The sequence below is a fragment of the Spea bombifrons genome, chromosome 10 (genome assembly GCF_027358695.1).
Source record: "Spea bombifrons isolate aSpeBom1 chromosome 10, aSpeBom1.2.pri, whole genome shotgun sequence".
NCBI lineage: Eukaryota > Metazoa > Chordata > Amphibia > Anura > Pelobatidae > Spea > Spea bombifrons.
In genome coordinates this window covers 7,326,361-7,348,856 of record NC_071096.1, presented here as the reverse complement: position 1 = coordinate 7,348,856, position 22,496 = coordinate 7,326,361, and the positions used below count along the sequence as shown (strand labels likewise).

The 22,496-nt window shown below is 44.2% G+C and overlaps 2 protein-coding genes across 2 annotated transcripts; one reads left to right on the top strand and one right to left on the bottom strand.

The window, feature by feature from the left end:
* Positions 1 to 470: 470 nt before the first annotated feature.
* RAPSN (receptor associated protein of the synapse) lies at positions 471 to 11,083 on the top strand. The gene is made up of 8 exons (XM_053449469.1): positions 471 to 1,429; positions 3,930 to 4,268; positions 5,153 to 5,311; positions 5,939 to 6,037; positions 6,419 to 6,541; positions 8,718 to 8,771; positions 9,124 to 9,323; positions 10,069 to 11,083. The coding sequence occupies exons 1-8, from the start codon at positions 1,217 to 1,219 to the stop codon at positions 10,139 to 10,141; spliced, it is 1,260 nt and encodes a 419-aa protein (XP_053305444.1). The 5' UTR covers positions 471 to 1,216; the 3' UTR covers positions 10,142 to 11,083.
* LOC128467757 (embryonic protein UVS.2-like) lies at positions 11,061 to 19,469 on the bottom strand. Its single transcript, XM_053449466.1, has 10 exons — positions 19,343 to 19,469; positions 18,230 to 18,347; positions 15,866 to 16,044; positions 15,549 to 15,630; positions 14,708 to 14,835; positions 14,341 to 14,450; positions 13,451 to 13,670; positions 12,826 to 12,944; positions 12,278 to 12,485; positions 11,061 to 11,197 (listed from the first exon to the last, which is right to left on the bottom strand). Exons 1-10 carry the CDS (start codon positions 19,467 to 19,469, stop codon positions 11,184 to 11,186), a joined length of 1,305 nt encoding a protein of 434 aa, XP_053305441.1. The 3' UTR covers positions 11,061 to 11,183.
* Between the last annotated feature and the right edge of the window lie 3,027 nt (positions 19,470 to 22,496).

The window sequence follows — 22,496 nt, the reverse complement described above, 5'->3', positions numbered from 1 at the left end:
GGATGACAAAGTCTGACAGACTACGGCAAATCCATACATTTAGGTAAAGCGAACCCTGCTCGCAAGCTTACGATGATCAACCTGCCCTGTGTTGTAGTCAACAGCTAGACTACCAAACATCAGCCCGTTACCATGAGGATCTTTTTAATTGTGCAATAAAGGTCTACGCACCCCTCCCCGGATGCTGTTTCAACCAAAGCTCTCCAATTTCAGAGGAAAACTTCATCAGACAAAACAAAGTTCACAAATAACGTTTGTCCCTGTTATGTTGGAAACTTAGCCCGTTCGTGGTCACCGTACCTTTTATCGGCTATGTTTTTATATACTTTTTGAAACTGAAGGATTATCGGATGATTCCGAAATGTATTTAATGTCCGCGGTATATTTCCTTCGCATCGCACGGACGATCTAAGAGCGCCTCTTCGGATAATTCCGGCAGGTCTTTAAAACACGTTCATTAACCTCTTGAGTGCAGGAAGCATCTGCAGAGTTCATACGTGGCACCGGATGGGTTCTGCGTGCCTCGGAGTGGTCGCCGTCTAGAGTAGAGAAATGTAACAAGCCGTAAAGTCGGGCAGTTAATATTCGGAGGATTGCAGAACGGTCTCTTGTCATCTTACCCTGCGAAATTCTTGCTGCCTCTCAAGTTGATCATTTGTCTTGGGGATATTTTTACACGGCTCCTCACTCCTTGGGAGGGGTCGTGCGAGAGACCAAATTAAATTTGTTTGCAGAAGCGGTGGGCTGCGGGCCCCTTTTTTTAAATTTGGATCTTGCGGCATGTTTCTGTTAATGGGGAGAGGGGTGGGATCAGGGGCTAGCTCTTTCGGTGACCTTGAGTCACTAGAGCTGGCATTCCTTTGATGAGGCGGCGCGGGAGATTGGCAGGCACAGCTGTGCCAATAGTTGGGGGCTGGGGCGAAATCCAGGCGTCTCGCTTAACCGGGCTTCTGCGTTTCCACTTCCAGCCTGAGCTTCCTTGCGTTTTCCTCGTAGCGACTCCATGCTTGTCCAGTTGCGAGTTGAAAAATCACGAGCGGCCGACTCCAAAGTGATGCTTCCTCAGTGGCTTTCGCACCGGCCTCGTGAATAACCTCTATTTTTCTTGGGATCTATGGATCGGGTCTTCTCGTGAGCCCAAAGTTGGCCTTTTTCCCCCTCCTTTGGTAGGCGTTCTCCTTGGCAGTGTGCTGGATCTGCATATACACGGGATTATATGAGCCTTCTCGGTACAGGGATGGGGCAGGACCAAACCAAACAGCAGATACAGAAGGGACTCCAACTCTACCAGTCTAACCAGACGGAGAAAGCTCTACAGGTTTGGACTAAGGTGCTGGAGAAGACCACCGATGCCACTGGCAGGTTCCGCGTTCTTGGGTGTCTCATAACGGCTCATTCTGAGATGGGACGGTACAAAGACATGTTAAAGGTAACACAGACACGCTGGCATGGGGAGAGAAAGAGACCGCCTCTTTGTGAATACACACATTAGTGTTTTCATGGGAAATAGATGGCTAAATAGTTGATTCCGTTTAAACCGTGTCGATGCTGTTAATAGTCGTGGTTCTGTAATTAGACCCACCGGACCGTCCTCTTAGGTTGTATTTTGAGCACATTGCAGAAGTTTACCAAAACTTCCATTCCGAAAGGCATGTTCACAGGCAGAGCTTAATGGGGGCAGTTTAATGTCACGTAACAACCCGGCATATTAAAGTACTGAAATTGCACTTAAAGTGCACTCTAAAACAGATCAAAATAATAAAAATGACTTTGTTAAAATGTTGCTGTCTGCTTTTGATGCACGTTTTGGCAGCTTGAAGCAGAATAGAGTTCCCGTTGAAGACAATTTGCTCTTTTCCGGCCCCCATCCCCTTGCTTTGTCCGGCCGAACACAGAATTACCACGATTACCGCTGTAATCACTGATTTCACACCATTTGCTGTTCCTCCTGCTCAGGTTTTCTAATCGATCCCATTTAGCAGAACAAAGGTATCTTAAACAACCATTGCACCTGGTATATAAAACATCCTGGCACAGAGCAATGGGAGTTGGAGTACAATAACTACTACTGACAACTCGTGCCACATGTAACTGCTTGTAATCGTGCCAATAACTTATTTCTTTGGAGCAAAGATAATGCCTATTTTTATGAAAATGCTGTTACTGCTACTTTATCGAGAAATAAGCTCAATAACAAAATCCCCGGGGCTCAAAGGGAGCGTTTAAAAAAAAAAATCCTATTCTGATATAAACATTACCTTAATTATAGCCAAATAAGACCAAATTGGTGGATTTCATAAAATTCAAAATTTGGATTTTTTTACATTATGCATACGATGAAAAAAAAATGGAAAAAAAATCCTCAAATGTAATGAAGATTATTGCATCACGGGGGTAGTGAGTATTTTTTCTTTTGCTACTTCCGACGGCATCAGAGAGGATTCATGTGATGCAACAATGAGGATTATCAAGTGATTAAATTATTAATCTATACATATTCACCTTTTTCTTTCTTTTCTTAAAAAAAAATCCCTACAGTTCTTATGTCATTAAGTTCTTGTTGATTATGGATCCTCTTAAAAGATATCCTTCTTGGGAAAAGCTCCACATCTCCATCTTGCATATGACCATAAGTAGGATTCAACCAGAAGGATACGTTACAAATAGTTGCTGTTTTGGGCAATTATTAATAAAAACAATCAAAAATTGCTCTTGCCGTTCCATAACATGTAACGGTAGTAACTAAGATTTCAACTCAAGGTGCCGGTATGGATTAGTGACTGTTGATCGCTGACCTGGGGCGACCCTACTGAAAATCCCCGCTGCTTTAAGATCTTTTGTGAATATCAAACTTGGATGAATTAATGTTAAGAATTATAATAGCCCAGTGATTGTACCACAGATCCAAAATCACCTCCGAAACCTCGATTGTCTCATGGAGCTGGCTGGTGAGACTCGGAGGAGATGGTATCCAGATGTCACTCTGCCGCTGGATCGTACCTTATACTGATTCTGATAATAGTGAGCGTTGGAGTATACCTACAGCAGTACAGGCCTCCTCCGGGTATTACCCAGCCTTACAATGGGGGCTGCTAAATACGCAACCCAATGGCAAAAGTCTGGGCTCTGCCATATTCATAACAGATGTTAAATAGAGTTAAATAGAGGTTCCGGATTGCTGGTTTGCCTATTTAATAGCCAGAGAATGTGCCGAGGGCTGGATCGGGACATTTTTAGTCTCCAAAATCAAAGATCTATCGCCTACCCATTCGTTAATGATCTAATTTCCCATCTCTTACTTTTACCCACCCTTTAATTCCCCTAAACTGACCTATTGCCACCGAATATATTTTTTTCCCACTGGAAAAAATGACTATGCAGAGACATTGCTTCTGTGGACAAAACTTAAGTGCAGGCGATTTCCTTCTCTGCTCCAGATTTCAGACGCCAGTAACCCAGGTAGTTCCATCACAATCGTTTTGGGTTTAGGAAGTTTAGGAAGCCGATTAAATGAGTCGTCGGATTTAAGATGTAGGGAATGGTTCCTGGAGCTATGTTCTCTCCGAGAATCCTTTCCCAGTCTTCATGCAGATATGAAAGGCAGATGACGCCATCGTGGCCGATGTCTACAGGTACTGAGAATTACTTAACCTGCTAGGAAGCGTTAAATAGGACATTCATCCTCCATCTTTTTATCACAAAATGCTTCAACCAAGGGGTTCCTCTTCTTGGTCAGTCTGACCGGTTTTGGAAGAGTAGGTCCATGGAGCTAAAAAGTTTTGAAGACCATAGAATCTAAATCCAGTTGCCCTGGCCAAGCGTCGTCCTGAATCTATTATATCATATACCATAGCAATATTGGAGTGAAAAAACCCAATTGAATTACTTTCCCATAAATTGTATGCCCACGCACGTCTGTCTCTTACAAGTTCGCAGTTATCCAGATAGACACGGCTCGAGAACTGGAGGATCCGGACTTTCTGACGGAAAGCTACCTGAACCTGGCTCGGAGCAACGAGAAACTCTGTGAATTCCAGAAGACCATTTCCTACTGCAAGACCTGCTTGAACATGCAAGGGACTTCGGTCAGCCTCCAGCTCAACGGCCAGGTCTGCCTGAGCCTCGGGAACGCTTACCTGGGCCTGAGTGTCTTCCAAAAGGCGTTGGAGTGCTTCGAGAAGGCCCTGCGATACGCACATAACAACGACGACAAGATGCTGGAGTGCAGGGTCTGCTGCAGCCTAGGGGGTCTCTACACACAGCTCAAGGTTAGCGAACCGTAAGCAGTTTGAACAATGCATGCAATTAACTCAGATTGGGGGGGGGAATCACTAATGTGCCAAACCTGTGCTTAATGGCCCCAAACCCAGCACCCAGAGCTTCACAATTTCCCCCATAACCATTAAATCAATCAATAGACTGCACAACCCAGTCCCCAAATGTCTTAATGCACATCGGAGTTTCTTTATGGACTCCGGTGCATTTTCCGGAGCATGTACTCATAAGCGGGGGTTAGCGCAGGCGGTGTTCTTAAGTACATGCTTGTGCTGAAGCGCTTACCCGCTCAACTTGCGTGCAGTAAATTTAGACTCCAATGTGAGTTTTACTTGTAAGTTGACCTGGGGGTGCATTTTCCTGGATTTACGGCCCTCACGCTCTGGCTGTGTTGTATTTAAGTGACTTTGTAATCCCCAAAAGAGCCAACAAGTAGCTGTCTCAGAACAACTCCTATGATGCTAATCCTGCACCGTGCCATTTTGGTATCTACCAATGAACCTGCTAGAATTCCATTGGCCATTGCGGTGCCGGAACCCTACCGGCCCGAGGGGTAAATTCCAAGCTGAATTGTTTGTCGCTTGGACATCTCCAGGTTTTTACATATTAGGCTCAGATCAGAAGATCAGAAGGAGACGTCTAAATAAACCCGGCAAATTTTATATTTGGCTACCCCCAAGTTACCCCAACTACTAGCCACTTAACATAATCCAGGGTGCACCAAATATGCCTCTTCACGCCTTAGCCCTTCTCACCGGTAAATTCATATTATTTGCCCTTTCCTAAATGTTATTGCCGCTCCTGTTTGTCTCTGAAGCATCGAGATACGTGACGATATCAGCTGATGGCGGCATTTGCCGTTTTTCCCCACCCATAGGATTTAGAAAAGGCTCTGTTCTTCCCGTGCAAGGCAGCCGAACTGGTCAACGACTACGGGAAGGGATGGAGTCTCAAATACCGGGCGATGAGCCAGTACCACATGGCCGTGGCTTACCGGAAGCTGGCTCGTTTATCTGACGCAATGGAGTGTTGCGAGGTATGGAATAAAGATGTATAAAGACCGTGAAGCTCTCCAATATGAACGTTTATTCTATTACCTATAGCCCTGTATGTTCTGCTTTTAACCCTTTTTTGAAGGCATCCGTTGTATCTGATAGAACTTCCTCTCTTGGCAGTGAATTCCGTACCTTTAATGCCCTCACTGTAAAGAATCCATTCCTTTGTTGTGTATGAAATCTTCCCTCTTCGGTCTCCGAGGACGGCGTCTTTGTACGTTTCTGTTAATGAACGGGAGAGCTCTTTATATCGGCCCCGCACGTATTTATACAATGACCTAATAAGCGACGTTCTGACCAAAGATAAATTGATGTTTTATTAAACGAGACTTTTTATAGAATCAAAACAAGGAAATTATAGCAGAAGCGGGGAGCAAAACGAGAGCTGGCATAGTTTGCCTATTCATGAGTGCAAGAATGAATAGTATCTGGCTGTGAGTTGTACGGAGGAACCCTACCCTGTTTAAAGCCCCCGCGATCACATTTTTATTTTTTATTCAGGGGACGCGGGAGGTGCAGGGAGTTTTTAGGCCGATTGGGATTCGGGGTGTAAATATAGTCCTGCGAGCCCAGATGTAGTGGTGGTAACGCCAAGTCTTATATCGCAGGAGTCCATGAAGATAGCTCTTCAGCACGGGGACCGACCTCTGCAAGCTCTCTGCCTCCTCTGCTTTGCAGACATCCACAGAAGTCACGGCGACATCGAGGTTAGTGGCAAAAGGTTCTTCTTCCATGAGTAGTTATGGCCGCTAAACGGCAGGCCTGCGGAAGATGACGGCACAATATAAATGAATGAAGAGTTTGAGCTCTCAGCCTTACCAGGAATGGTAAATTCAATCCTCAACTCTACTGCCAAGAAGCCGGGCTTTTATAAACATTCTGCGGAATCTTTTCCTACGATTCACAAGGCATGCTGCGGTGCTTCATATGTCACTGAAATTAAAAAACATATTTCCAAAGGGGCTGTGATTATTACGGGAACCCATTTAAAAAAAAAAAATTAATTAAAGGTTATAAATTTAGATTGCCACCTTCTTCTCTTTAGGTGTGTTATTGTGTCTGCTATTATATTATTGTGTTTTTTGCAGAAAGCCATTCCTCGGTATGATTCTTCCATGAGCATTATGACGGAGATCGGTAACCGGTTGGGTCAGATCCATGTTCTGTTGGGAGTGTCTAAGTGTTGGCTGCTCCAGAAGGAAATGGAAAAGGTGATGGGGCAATGAAACGGTCGGGCAAAATATTGAGGGTAAAAGTTCAGGGTTATGGATGTTGGATCTATTGAGACTGTGGTATATAAATATTTTTTTTAAAGAATAAGCTTTTGGTCCCAAGAGAAGGATCTTGGATAATTGGTGATGAAGAACGTTCTGAGGAATGATGAATTGCCAGCTGCAGCATCCATGCCTGGCCCTTCCATCTATCAGGGATGGAGAATTCCATCATGGTAGCCGGTGGCCTCTATGTTTCTGCAGGGTTGAGTTAGCTTCTTTCCAACCACCTCTTGTGTACTGTCTTTGTGAATAGATTGCTACTCCACTGGGGCTTCCAATCTCTGGTTTTTGGCCTGGACATCCTGCTTTGTTGAAGGCAACTCACGACCCATTACAAATGTTAAGGGCATATATCAGGAAAATCACGTAGAGTGTTTCTTAATCCATAATATCCCGGTTTCCGGTGGTTTCTTTATAAGAAATTATGAATATTCTCAGAAATATACTCAAATTATACACAAAAGTAACACAATTCAAAACTCACTTAGAAAGATATCGCTGAGCCCCTCTCCCACACACACCGACAACCAAGACGCTTTACCACCCAACTAGATTCTTTTTTCAGCTGTTGTCAGGCTGTCCCCAGCACCGGCTGTCCTTTCTTCTGTACCCAACTCTTGGCTGGAGGACTCCTCCTGCTCATCTGCCTCAGTATTTCTCTTATTACCACTCCAAACAGCTGCATGCGTGTCTCTCCTGTGTGCCCCCCCCGCATGGTATTCTTCTCGGCCCATAACCGCAACTTTTCTTCCAGCCCCACTTGCCTAAGCTGATCCAACACACTCTTTCGGGGCCGGTTAGAATCGCCGCGTGTCCAGGGGAAAGAAGACTATGTGGGGTCCCGGGTTTACCTCTTTATGTCTCGGGAAATCATAGGCCGGTAGTCACGTTAGTCTGCATTGTGCACTTTGGGCCGTGAAAGTGGCCATTGCGTAGCGGTAGGAGGGCCGATGCTCAGTCGTCGACATGCCCGTCATGCTTTCACTGAGACACGGGAAAGTATTGAGGTGTGCATGCGCTGGAGATTTGTAGGCTGTGAACCCCATGGCCATATCTGTAGACTCGGTTTGAAAGAAAATGGCACTGCCACTGTCTGGAGCACAAAAACTGTGAGGGGTCCAAATGTCATCAATTTCAGTCAGTTTGAGGGTTTTTCTCTCTTTTCTCTCCTTCTTTTCCCTCATTTCTCTATTCTTTCAGTTTTTCCTTTCTCTCTTTTTTCCTCTCATCTCTCTCTACTTAACCATCTCAATTTTTTTATTTCCCCTCTCTTTCTTTTCTCTCTTCACTTGTCTTCTTTCTCCTGTCTCTGTTTTTCTCCCCAACTTTCTCTATCTCTCACTTTCTTCTCCTTTCGCTTCTCTTGGATGTCTCTATATTCCCTTTGCTGTTGTTTCTGTATGCCCCCCCCTCTCTCTTTTGGGAGGTTAAACAGTCTGTTCAATATAAAATAGATAAGTTCAAAGCGTTTTTTTTTTTCTAAAATAATACAAAGCTGCTAGAGTATAATCCTAATGACTAATGGCTGACCCTTTCCGTGTCCGGTACAAACATTGGGGGGGTTAAATATAGCACTTTATGTAAACAATACCTCCATAAGTACCAGCATGTGGCTTATACATTGGGGGTAAGAGGGATTCCTGCAGCGGCCAATGGGAATTCGCCAATGGTGGCGTCTGATTTGTTTTTATTTAATTAGCAGACATTTTTTGTCTTTTACTTGTTTTCCTTATTTTTTGAAAATTTCTGCCATTTTTAAATGCCCTTAAATGTGTTGATTATATTCCACAATTATATTACCGGTATATTCCACAATTATATTATATTCCACAATTATATTACCGGTATATTCCGCAATTATATTACCGGTATATTCCGCAATTAAACCTTACATCAAAAGCTGCTAATTTCATAATAGGAGGAGAGGAGGCTTTAGCTGCCTAAACCGGCCCTGATTGGTCTGTTCAGTGTTTACATTGTATATGGAGTATATGGCTCGGCTCTGAGTTGCGTCTGTACTGTATATATAATCAGGCCAGCCCTGGGTGCGTATATTACACAATAGCCCCTGTTGGCTGCTAGTCTCGGCTTGACACGTGTTTCTAATCTCCAGGCTCTGGATGGCCTCCAGAAATCTCAGGAGTTGGCAGAAGAAATAGGCAATAAGGTGAGTCAACCAATCGCTACGAGCTTGAGATGGTGTTTAACTTTTTACTTACCCTCTAACTAAAGATACGTCTCTTAAGGGTTCACCGAAACTTTTCAAAGCTTCTTAGAGTTCTTACAAAAGGTAGATTTAAATGGCCGGTCTCACCCCACATTCACAGAATCATACGGAGATTCTCAGTTTTCCACCCCGGAATCAGAGAGTTAAAATAAGTTAAAATAATGTAGCAAGGAAAAGGTTACTTAGTTACAATATTACGTTAAATAGCACTGAAAGTGGGACCTACTCTCTCTTCGAGTTCTCCCAAACTCATTTAAATGCCTTACATTTACCGTTTTTTTTTTATATCCAGCTCTGTCTGATGAAGGTCCACTGCCTGTGTGAAATCATATACCGCACGAGGCAACAACAAAGGGAGCTCCGTACACACGTGGTGCGGTTCCACGAGTGCGTGGAGGAGATGGAGCTATACTGTGGCATGTGCGGAGAATCAATTGGAGAAAAGAACTGCCAGCTCCAGGCTCTGCCCTGTTCTCATGTCTTCCACCTCAAGTGAGTTAAACCCGAGGATCCCAGAAATGTGTTCAAGGAATCCATGTTGTGAAATGATGCCTTGTGCTGGTGATTCAGTCTCTGCCATAGTGTTCAATATGCATGCGTTAGCCTCAAAAGCCGATTAAGGTCCTCTGTTGACCAGTGATGCCATAACGATCCCAACGTTTAAAGGTTGAATTCTGGGGTTAAAAGGGCTCTTCTATTTGGCTAAATGTATAGGACACCTACCTTTCATGTTTAGTGTCTTTCATAGACTTTAAGTCTTGGATTGTGACAGTAGCACAGACTCTCGCCCAACATTTCCCATGGCCGTAGAAGGACACTTGCTTGGTGTGACCACCATAAGTCCTGAAGGATTCACTTGCTAGCTAGCTGTGTGTGAATTTGGTGCTTGACGGCAGGTCTCATAGGTTTTATAATAGCTTGTGTTGTGTAATATTTTAGTTCTACAAGGTCAGGACTGACACCTACTGTGGCACGTTGGATAGTGCACGATCCTAGCTTTCTACATCTCATCTCTCTTAACTGTAGACACGCTTACACCCCTTTGACCCACTTGTGGACCACTGAGTCCAGGTCATGGGACTTTCTTCTAAATACTTCTAGTGGAAAGGTTTAAATAATAGGTACTACAGTATTTTTAACTAATATTAGCTATTACATGAGCAGGATTCAATCTGCAGATTAATTCCGCGCTAGAACATGTTCTATGGTCGTTCCATAATTCCTTTTGTCCATGCAGGTGTCTCCAGACCAACGGAACTCGTGGCTGCCCAAACTGTCGTCGTTCCTCCGTGAAACCTGGCTTTGTGTGAACGAGGCGGTTTCTGAGCTGATCTTTCGATGTACCCCGCGGTGACGTATCTCCAAGGACCAGTTATGAAGGAGCAGCTGGCCTTGTCTCTCCAGGGCTGGTGTTAAAGCTCCGGTCTCGGTCCAGAGGCGAAGACTCTTGGTGGTGAAGCTAGTAGGGTGGATTCACCGCCATACCTTTCTGTTGTCCAAGAGGACTGGCCGGCTAAACCCAGATGCCAGAAGGTTCCACAGCATGCGTGAAGAAGAGCTGTTTTTTTATTTTAATTATTAATATTATTATTATTTTATACATCAAGGTGCAGTCTAACTTCCAAAACATTTAACGAGATAAGCAATGCAATGTCTTTTCATACCCTTATAAGGCGATTTCTTATTTTAATGCTGTTATTCCGTTTTTTTACTACACACACTGGGTATATTCTTGCCTGTTTTTGTATCTGTTTCCACCACCATTACTGGGAGGCTGCTTCATGCATGAACTCTTCCTTCAGAAAGAGTTTCTAATATTTTCTACCTCCCTATACATAGATTTATCATATGTCGTCTTGTTTTAATATCGACTGTAGTTTGTACTTTATTTATGAACCGCAAGTCTGTATAAATTGCTTTTAAACTCTGTAGAATTTCAAGGTCGCCTAATGACCTATGGACCATCACAAAGCTCTTTACAAGCGGATTATTGTGCTCACTAAGCAGGGATACTACTAGCCTATCCGATAAGGCAAATAAGTATAAAAAAAAAAGAATAAGAAATGATTGCTTGAATTTATTATATATTTTTTATTTTTATTTTTTTTTTGCATTTATAAATGTTATTTTCTATGTGCGTGAAACTATCTGATTTGCGACAAGTCGTGAACCGGGAATGTAGTAGGAATGATGTAGAATTTTTTCGGCATTTGCCTTCTGCGACCTGCGGTAAATAAAGCACCCTGTTGTAATACGCAGTCTTAAGTTTCTTAGGTCCACCTGCTATATGCGGCGCGTAGACGATCACCGTCAGGACACGGCGCTGGTCACGAAAGGGCTGGCGTTTGACCTTTAAGAAGCCGAGTCTGCAATCCACACAGAAAAAGGAAAGAATGATTTATTACAAGATGCACACCTTGATTTTTCATTAGGGGGATTTATCCGTATTCTTGATGGCGGTGTTTGTTTTTGGGGGGTGCCACTAGTTCTTCTACCTATGGGAATTTAAACTGGGCCATAGAAAGCTGTCCTTTCCAACACACCGTAGTAAGATTCCATTACTGTGCTGACCTCTAGAATTCCGAGCCTGTATACAACATAGCACAATGGTTAGTCATCTCATGCTAATACACACTGTTCAAAGGGCCATGGGTGCAATTAGACTCGGGAGAGCAGCTGCAAAGCACCGAACGCCAACAACGCTAAGGGTCTCCTACATACCAGAAGAGCGTAAGATTGTATCCCTAACAGACAGAGGGTCCTGAATGTCTTTACTCTGGCCTAATACCTCTGCCTAGTGTACCCCTTGGTACACCGAGGGTCCTTGCAATCAAATCCCCCGGTAAACGCATTTTAGCGATCGTTTTTTCTATGAATTCTTTGGTTCTTGCGGTTAGTGCCGAGTTCAGTTCTTGATCCGAGCCAGGTCACAACGACATAATGTCATGGCTTTCAAGCATAAAATAAAATCCATGCGGGAAAATAAACCCGCGGTGACTTAGACCAACAATCTGTTTCCCCGGAGAGAAGCCAGAGTTAATTGTCTACACAGCGAGCGGACATTCCTGAAAGGGTTCAGTCGTTTCGACGGAGGTTTAATAACACGATTTACCTACCCGAGATATGAATAATCTGTTTATATGCTGGATGGCTGTAGATAACATTTCCATTTACATAATGACTTTAATTGTTCTATCAAATAGTGTCCTTGCCTCATGACCCCCAGTGCCGCTCCAGTATCTGAAAGGGGACCCCCTATGTCCCCTCAGCCCCACATCCTTCCTATGTGCGGTTTTGGGGGTCAATCTTCTCTGAAAGATCTGCTGTTCTCCTGACCATATCCCCAACTTCTAACCAGGCATACAGTACTTTCTAGAACTTCCAGCAAGGGCGGCAGCTGCTGATATCAAATACTGAGCCTATAACCCCCCCCGGGGGAGACTTACCAAATACGTAAGTGGCGTGGAAGCCGCCTGCCTGCACCGAGGCATCGCTGTGAAAGTGGACGAGAAGAGACTGTCTAGAAGATGTGATATTGAGCTGAGGAACCAAACCACATTTTTTCTTCTGCTTCCGACCATCTCGGATGAGTAAATAGTCATAGGTGCAGCCGGGTGAGGATTCCAAGTTAAAGGAAGCAAAATGGATCGTTATCTTCAATGAAACAAAGACTGATATTAATATTATATTTTAAAACATTTTTTTCTATAAATGTTGTGCTTTCTGATAGCGACACATATTATCTTCCAAGTACTTATTATGTGGTAAAGTTACACATTGTGAATGCCAGGTATACGCAATTGCAATTATTAACTATTAGAATAATTTGCTAAATGCTTCGAAGGCACATTCCGTATGGGGATAAAATGCAATAATGAGCAAATATATATTATGTGGCTTTATGTTAGGTGCGCAAAATCTTATGGAAAAAAAAAGATTCTCTAATCCCTTTATAAGTTTTATATACATGGAATATAAGAATATTGACACCGACCCTGTTCCCGTGAGGAGCCGAGAGCGCCCACACGCAGTCCATGGAGTTGGGGTATTTCGAAGGGAATCCTGGGGTGGAAAAGCTGCCGGTTGTGTTTGATAGAGATCCCCCGCATGTTACTAGAAAACAAAACGGGGAACTACATTTTGGACAAGAGGCTTGGTTTAGTTTAATAAAGGAAAATATTTTCATTATCATTGACAGAGCTCAACATATCTGTTTTTTTAACGTACAAAATTCCACATTAAGATTTTGATCTTCTTTAATGGTGTTACCAGGTCGTATATTGTTCTAAAATGTTCTGGACCCATATAATAATAATAATGGGGGTTCCAGCTGGAAACGAGATTAAATGAGGGCATAAGCAGGAACAGTACTCCTCCGGCTTTTGCTAGACGATAACTCCCATCCTCTCTCGAAAGACTAAAGCTGATGGGCATTATAGTCTAATAACGTCTGGACGTTCCAAGGCTTATGGAAGACCCTTGATCTACATAACCTTTTCCACCATTAAATGTGTTTCCAGAAACTTGAAGTTTTGTTAAGGGAAACACCGATCTTCCATCTAATGGGAGGAACAATCATTCTTAGTCTATCGTATTTACCAAGTGTGACAGATACACACCCGAGCTATACGTGGCTTTAAAGTTGACCTCAGCTCCGCTGCTGGCGAATTCCACCCTCATCATGACCCCGGAGGACATCAGTGTAAACGGCTGGAGATTTCCACAGGTTTTCGGGAGCAATTTGGGGGCTTCCTTACTTGGGCCGCTAGTAACCGCGATGAAGCCTCGGGAACAGGCTGGAGAAGACTTGACGTTGAACGTTTCAAAGTGCAGTAAAACCTGGAGAATCAGAAATACTTTTCTAAATCTTCGTTCAGGAGATAATGTATCTTACATGAGTCTTGTTGGAGTTCTAACAGTGTGTTTGTGGCCCAGATGCCCGTCTGGGCCGTGGTGTGTTCTTTAATGGGACCCTTAAGTCATTGTACGCACTTTAATGCATATAGCATTAAATGATCTCTTCTTCCCCTTGCAAATGAATGGAGCAAAAAAGCTGAAGGGTGGTAGACTGCAGCACTGGAGCTGCAGCTTCTCCTTAAGGAAAGCAGCTTTTATTTTGCCTCCGATCTGGAAAAATGCATATTAAAGGACATTGAAAGTACTTTATTAAGCATTCATTGATGCCGAGGTTCACAGAGACATGTAACTTTCCCTTTAAAGTGAATTGGTATATTTAGTGATAACAGATTTGTCTTTGAAGCATTTTTCACTCTGGGCTTCATATTATTTTATGTTGACTGAAGTGCCGCTTATCAAGGTTTGCTTTGGGGTACAGAGGACAGTTCTTGGATGTTCCTTGTGGACACCATCCATCCTTGGGGATTCCATAAACGTAAAGTTGGCCCTGACGATGAGATGCTGCGATCTTCTTGGGATTGTGTTACTTGCCCCGTTTTCATAGTGATTTATATAACTGTAAGTGTTTACCGGTCTGCCTAATTCTTGGTACCTTGCCCTCCGGAACGCGGATCAACCACACGCAGGAGGAGGTGTTTGGATGCTGACTGCCCTGCCACGAAAAACCACCGTGAGGTTCTGCCAGCAGATAGCGGCAAACATCTTAAAGGAAAACAAATCACGCAACCCTTTATTACATGATCTAAACTCTCTAGGAGTCCCCTAAACATTATTATTAAAACCTTAAAGCAGTTAATGTACAATTAAGGTGGAGCATACAGTTTATGATTAAATCAATAAGGTGGATACAGCAATCCGTATGTTTAAGAAAGAGTTCTTTCTTACAGAAGGAGGAGATTCTACGAGCCGATACCAGAACCTACAGAGAACCGAAGTGATTGGATCTCTTAATGCTTAACTGCATTGGTAGAGCTTGTTGATCTTCATCACATCCAGAGAGCTCAGTCCAATGCGCTGGCCAATCAGGGCGCTCGGATTTCCTTTGGGTTCTAGAGTGGGTTTCCCTGCGTCGTTGGCGAAGGCGTATCTGTGACAAATAAAGAGAACGAGGACAAAGGGACAGAAGAACCTTCATTTTGGGTCAAAGTTCTAAATGCGGAACAATCATCATGGAACCCAAAGGAACGGGTGTGCTTTCTTAGAGCTTCTGAGTTCCCGGTGCTTAGCCCGGGCAGCGTGTAGAGCTCTACGCGAATCGCGTAGAGCTCTACACGCTGCCAGGACTAAGCACCGGGGACTCAGAAGCACCGGTATGTTGGGGGGGGGCATAACACAGGAGGAAGATCCAGGTCCCCTGCATCGCTGCGGGGGATCTGGATCTTAGTCTCATAGTCAGACATATTTGAGGTCTGATTATAAGACGACCCCGATTATAAGACAAGGGGTATTTTTCAGAGCATTTGCTCTGGAAAAAACCTCATCTTATAATCGGGCAAATACGGTATATATATATATATATATATATATATATATATATATATATATACAGCCCGTGGTATCAGGGTAGAACCTTAGCCGTGAAACACGCTTGGCTTGTGAGAAATAACCGATTCCTTATATTATTTGAATCATCAAGTTCATTTCCAAGTTAAGCTGAGAATAAAATGAAGGTGTTTTTCACCTTTTCGCACTTGCTTTAGTCCCAGTGAAACGAGAAAAATACATTTTGTTCACAGCTGATCCCTTTGGACCGTAATGAAAATACACGTCGTCCCTGGATTCGGTGATAAAATGACATACTTGCCATAGTGAAGAACCGACTGGTAATCGTAGGGGATTCCTAGATTCTGAGTGCTCATTTTGTAGAAATTGCGCTCTTTGTCTAAAAAAAAAAATGAAAGAAGAAAAACAAAAGCAAGAAGTGTTTGTTTTCCAAAATAAATAAAGAAATTATAGTCTGTGGTCTTTAGAGGTTGATATATTCGCCACAGATTGATACTTAAGGACTTTTGGTTCAAAATATTCAACTTTTAGAAGCCTTTTCATGCAATTGACAAACTGGGACATTAAAAATACTTGGCCAGAGCATTTTATTCCCTTTGTCGGTCGATGTGTACCTTGGCTTATGTTGTTCCAGTTAATGCGGATATACTTGTCTCGGTCACTGCGACACTGCTCATGTTGGAATCCCAGGGAGTGCAGCAATTCATGCTGTATTATTCCCCGGTGCAGACATCCCGTTTTCATAAGGGAGACATCTTGTGTACCTCCGATCCGCCCGATATACGACCAGCACCTTCGGTGGACAAAAAGGAACTCAGAATGAGATAGGAGACCCTAACAAAATCGAGGCGAGCACAAGTGGCTGAAGCGCTTTTGAAATGTAATCAGTGGGAACCCCAGCTGCTACCGTATAGACTTTGTGTGATTGTTCTGCCAGCTGGAGAGTAACTGGAAACCAACGTGCGGAGTATGAAGATTAGTGCTTGGTGTCCATGGTTTGGTCGGCCGGCTGCTCTGACACCTTCAGTCTTACTGAGATTTACTAAATTGCCAGAGTTTGCTACATTAACCCTTCAGCCGGTGCCTTGAAGGCCAAATAAAGATCTAGTCCCACTACAGCACTTCTTAACACTGTAACGGGGAACTAAGTGGCCCTCGGGATACTCTGTCTTTGGGAGCCCCACTGTCTAAATCTGCAGTTCCACAACAAAACCACTAGAGGGCACCTTGAATCCGATACAATTCCTCTCTTTCCTCTCTGCGTTCCATTAATAGAATGTAGACGATAGGACGGGACTGGCCACTTCACTCATTTTTTTTTGTCCTTATCTTCTGTTCACATCTTTATATTCATCTGGTTATTTATTATGGATGGTCACACAAATACAGTGGCAAGAAAATGTTAATGAAGCATTTGGAATTATCTGTTTCTGTTCATACTATGTGATCTGATCTAGTAAAGGCAAACCCAATGTACTTAAGCTTCTAACACAAACAATGATAATCTTTCATGTCTTTGTCGAACGCACTCATTAAGCATTGGAAAAAGTAAGGGAACCATTGGACTGGCATCAAAAACCCTAAACACGTTCAGTAGCTACAGATCAGACCCATAAAATGTATTCTTTACAGAGCTGCTTAATCTCAGCCATATTCCTAGGATGTCTGGAGTGAACGGCTCTCGAGGTCATTCCGCAGCATCTCTAAAGGGTTAAGGTCTGGGGTCGCTCCAAAAGGAGGATTACTTTTTTAAAACCATTCTGTAGTAGATTTACTTTGATGTTTGGGGTCCTTTCTCCTGCTGCTTCACACAACTTCTACCGGGCTTCAGCTGGCGGACAACCCCCCCGTGACATTATCCAGTACGACGCCTTCATAAACTTGGTAACTTATTGTCCCCCCCCCCGATGATGGCAAGCTGTCCATGCCCCGAGGAAACGGAGCCGCCTTAAACCACGATGCTCCCTCCATTGTAGGATGAGGCTTTCATGTGGGAATGCTGTGCCATATTTACACCATACATAGTGCTGCGTGGTCTTCACAAACAGCCCACAGAACATTTCCCCAGTAGCATAGAATTTGACAAGACCAGAATAGACAGACTAAGACAAACCAATACATTAGGTAAAGAGGGCCCTGCTTACAAGCTTAAAATATTAGCCTCTACCACATCTGCTGGGAAGCTGTTCTGCTTACACCCCCCACTCAATAAAGTAAAATGCTTTGGGGAATTTGGGATTTAAATATGAAAAGTTAAAAATAAAGAGGGAGGGAGAAGACGGGCCGGGAACATTACGTACCCTGCATTTGCCCTCTTTGATTACAGATTCGGCTCTTTGTTGCAATGATTGAGTAATCAGCTTCACATTGATTGCTTCCAATTTACAGTTATGAAAACTGAACAATGTTTAATAAAGAACGCCTGATGAAAGGGATGAGTACTGACCCCGATCCCGTACTACCAAGCAAAGACAAAAAAAGACTCTTTGTTATTCTAGACACTGATCGCTTGAATTATCTAACATTCTAGGAAGCGTTGACCACCTCTAGCCCACTGCTGGCCATGTGTGGCCTGGGAATATTAACTTGTTCTGTACCAAAATACAAAAAGATAAAAAATAAATAAAAAAATAAGCCTGCATTATATCATTATAGGTCATAAAGCACCATCTAACACAGAAAAATCCATGTTTTTTTTACCAATCTTTGGTAAATTCCTTAGCTTTACCTTTATTGCTTCTGCCAAGAAACCATTACCTTGTATTACTAATAAAAGCTCCCTCATTTACACAAATTAGACATTATGAAGCGCATTATTTTGCTTTCTTGATTTGTTTAATAGTAGAATATTGATGTTTGGTTTAAACATAATAAAAGTGTTAGCTGTTGGTCAAGGACTCTTTTCTCAAACAATTATTTCCACTTTCTTCCGTTTCCACACTAATAACGCGTAGCCTACAATAGTCGCACCAGCTTACCCATCGACGGGGCGAATCCTCAGGTAGCTGGGTTCCTTTGTGCGAAGCACGAACCGTATACACGTGAGATCCATCAGCTCCTCCATGGCACCGTGAACGATGTCTCTTTCCAAAGACGCTAAAACACAAAGTAAGGAACATTTTCCTTGAGGGCAACTAATGGAAATCCGATCCGAATAGTCCATAACAATCACCCAACTTAATAAAATGGCCGCGTGGGTTCAGGGCATGAGCTGGGTGACCATCATGACCTACGCAACGGGACTCTGGCATGGGGTCTAGGCGTCCAACACAAGGCATAACCAGCTCTCCAGGCTGTTCATTTATAACATCGTGAATAATGGGTGAACTTATTCATCAGGGGTATTTAATGCCTTTATCTTCCCATATTGACCATGGATGGTCCTGTCTAACACTTCTCCTTTCTCAAGCCACATACCTTCAGGAAATAAGGTTAGGCAGCATTGTTGCAAACCAAGACACGGCTCTAAGGCTTCCACTTGGAACAAACTCACCAATGCTGGAGCTGATACCCCCTTTGATGCCCATTATCGAGTACGTTTTACAGGTGGTGGCAATCTGACCAAGGAGGCCAAATGTTTTGGGCCGATTCACTCTAGTAGTTTTCAAAATTAAAATATGGAACATTGTCTTTGATTGTCCACCACATTATACAAGGTACCCTTGGTGTGCGGCTTCTGGATCTCTCTGGAGTAATCTTTGGGGTATAAGGTGGTCCCTGTAACCTTCTCTGCCATGATTTTGCCCAAGGTTTCATCATTTGTAGCCATGGGTAATAAAGTTGGATCACACAGCTATGAATATACATTGTATCTGTAAAATAATCCAGACAAAATATAAAGCTCTTGGACTGATTCACTAAACAGGGTTAGGAGACAGGCTGCAGAAGGACCTGATACCCAGTAGACGTGGGAATGGGGTACAGAAGGACCTGTTACCCAGTAGACGTGGGAATGGGGTACTTTTTACGAATCAAGTGTGGGGTTCCTTGAGTTCCTCATTAAGACAAGGTCATCGTCAATAATAAGAATTCGTAATATTTCCAGCTAGTGGTTTAAAGGCTTGGCCGTCAGAAAACACGGCTCCACGTACTGTAATTGTTAGACAAGATGTATGGTACGTGGACCAAACCATTTCCAGATCTCGGCCAGAGACATGCTTTTCCTGGACAGCTTAGGACATTCCGGTTTCTTCTCACAGCGATGTCTCCTTGTATCATGAACCGAGAGGTGCCTGATAGAAAAAAGAGAGGATGGGGTAATAACAAAACTGCATATGAGACCAACATAGACAGAGGATCTGAGTCCGGGGTAAGTACTGAAGTACAGGTGCTGTCCCATCTACTCTGCTGAATTGACCACTTTTATAACTAAATGCAGTATCTGCAGAATATCCCAAACTTCCCAAGATATTATTTCATCATGTACTAGTTTTGCCTCATTCATATTTTTAGCTGGAAACTCTTAATTGTCATGGGACACGAAACCGAGCACTGATAGGCCCAGGGCCGGCCGAAGACTTAACGCCGCCTGGGGCGAAGTTTAAAACGATGCCGGGGGGGGGACATTTTAAACTTCGCCGACGCCATAATCTACGATCCCCCCCCCCCGGTACTTACCTTTAAACAGTCCTGCGGCGAGTCTCCCTGCTCTGCCACGGTGCCGGCTTGTAATGCTGAGCGCCGGAAATTGACGTCACTGCATTACAAGCCGGCAACGAGACCGAACAGAGAGACTCGCCGCAGAGGAGAGAGAGAGAGGGGCGCCGAGCGGGTAAGCGAAAACCACTTGGTGCCCCTCTCTCTCTCCTCCGCTTCAAAAAAAACACAATAAAAGCGCTTGGGGCGGCAAAGTGCCGCCCCTTCTAAAGTGCCGTCTGGGGCAATTGCCCCAGTCTGCCCCATTATAGGGCCGGCCCTGGATAGGCCGTTGCCATAGAAAGTGAAAAAAAAAAACAAAAGAAGAAGGAGAACGAAAGAATAAAAAGGACGACGTCACTAAGGTTTATTTGTTTAGTGAAGTAGAAAGTCCAAGCATCTTTGAGGACACCCCTGCTCTTGTTCTGTGTGGCACATTATCATCTTGTGATGTTCATTCCCTGATCTTCTCCTGGTGACCGCGAATAGAGGTCACAAACGGGCTCAGAAAGACCCTTCTAAGGTCCGTACGCGTGGCCGTTCATAATCTGCGTTACTCCTGCTCCTAGAAGACATGCGCTGAGTTACCTTGGTTTGAGGTTATGATGTCACTGAACACGTCGTTGGTGAGATCGGTGTTATCTGCGATAAAAAATATAAAACATTAGAATTGTGATTTGACAGAAATCTTTTTAGAGCTCGCTGGAGAAGCAGCACTCACCTGGTCCGGGAACATCTCCTCGGGGAATCTGAAACCCAAAGCAAACTCCGGTTATTCTTCCCCTACAAATACAGCCAGAAGCTTTAATATGAAGATCGCCATCCGGCTCTAAGACGAGGCCAACGACTCATTAAGGTTTGAGTCTTTACAGGAGGAGAAACAGGGGCCGAAAGGGGCCGGTCTGCCGGCAGATTCTATGTTTGTATTATTCCTAGTTTTTTACGCAACCAATAATAGTAAGTGCCAACATTTCCATTGTACATTTTCTATGCGTTTTCCTTTTCTTAGCGTCATTTCTTTTTTTCGGAATCACAGAGCGAAGACCGAGCGGATACCGAGCGGATACCGAGCGGATACCGAGCGGATACCGAGCGGATACCGAGCCGATACCGAGCCGATACCAAGCCAATACCAAGCCAATACCAAGCCAATACCGAGCGAAGACCTAGCCAATACTCAGCAAATACCGAGCCAATACTGAGCGGATACCGAGCCGCAACAGAGCGGATACCGAGCAGATACCGAGCCGATACCGAGCCAATACCAAGCGGATACCGAGCGGATACCGAGCCGTTACCGAGCTGATACCGAACCGATACTGAGCCGATACCCAGCGGATACCAAGCGGATACCGAGCTGATTCCGAGCTGATACCCAGCGGATACCGAGCCGATACCGAGCCGATACCGGGCCGATACCGAGCCGATACCCAGCGGATACCGAGCCGATACCCAGCGGATACCGAGCCAATACCGTGCCAATTCCCAAGCCAATACCGAGCGAAGACCTAGCCAATTCCCAAGCCAATACTGAGCAAATACCGAGCCGATACCGAGCCGATACCGAGCCGATACTGAGTGAATACCGAGCGGATACCGAGGCAGTAGCGAATGAATATATGTTGTTCTCTGTAATTATTCTAAAGAAGGTTTGCAACAATTGTAACAAATCACATTCATAATATTATATTAAAAGAGTAAACAGATGCTTTGATTCCAGACAAAACCGCGTCTTTGGCCGTTATCTGATACTTTAAAGAATCTGATATTAATAACAAGAAGTAAAGAACTCAAAAACCTACCCCCCCCCGGTATATACTAGTCCTTGATGTATATTTTACGCACCCACATTACATATTCCTGAGCTCCCCAACTTGTGATTGCAGCCCCGTTGGTCCCCCAAATCCCCCCTGACTGTACAGAATCCCCGTTACCTGTTGGGGGCTACCTGCATACACGGCCACAAGGGCTGCTGCAAGCAGCAGAGACCGCAACCCCATCCTGAGGGACTGCTGTGTATCCAGATCGAGGGATGCGAGCACCTGGTACCTGCCTTTATACAGGAGGTAGGAGGGTAAATGGAGGCGGGTGGGGAGTGCGGCCGGTCATGGTACCTAGTCAACCGTGACTTGCAAAAAGTAATTAAAATGTAAAAAAAAAAGTTTTACTTTACTCAGAGGGTGGTGGATAAACAGAACAGCCTCCCAGCAGAAGTGGTAGAGGGTAATACAGTGAGGGTATTTAAACATGCATGGGATAGACATACGGCTCCTGAATCTAAGACGAGACCAACGGCTGATAAGGTTTGAGTCTTTACAGCAGGAGAAATGGGACTAGATGGGGGCCGAATGGGGCCAATCTGCCGGCTGTGCTGACTGTGTCTGTATGGAGTGCGATGTAGAATGTGTGTGGATGGCGGCAGGCTGCCGGGGGATCTGACTCCGTGTCTGGGAGGGAGATCTAGGAGTCAGCAGAGCAGGTGATTGGCGGATGATAGCGGGCAGATTGGGGTCTCCGTCACCCCCAGGGCTGCTCACAGTACGGTTAATATGAAGGCACTAAGCGTCACTTCTATACACCATTAACACACCTTTACACCATTAACACACC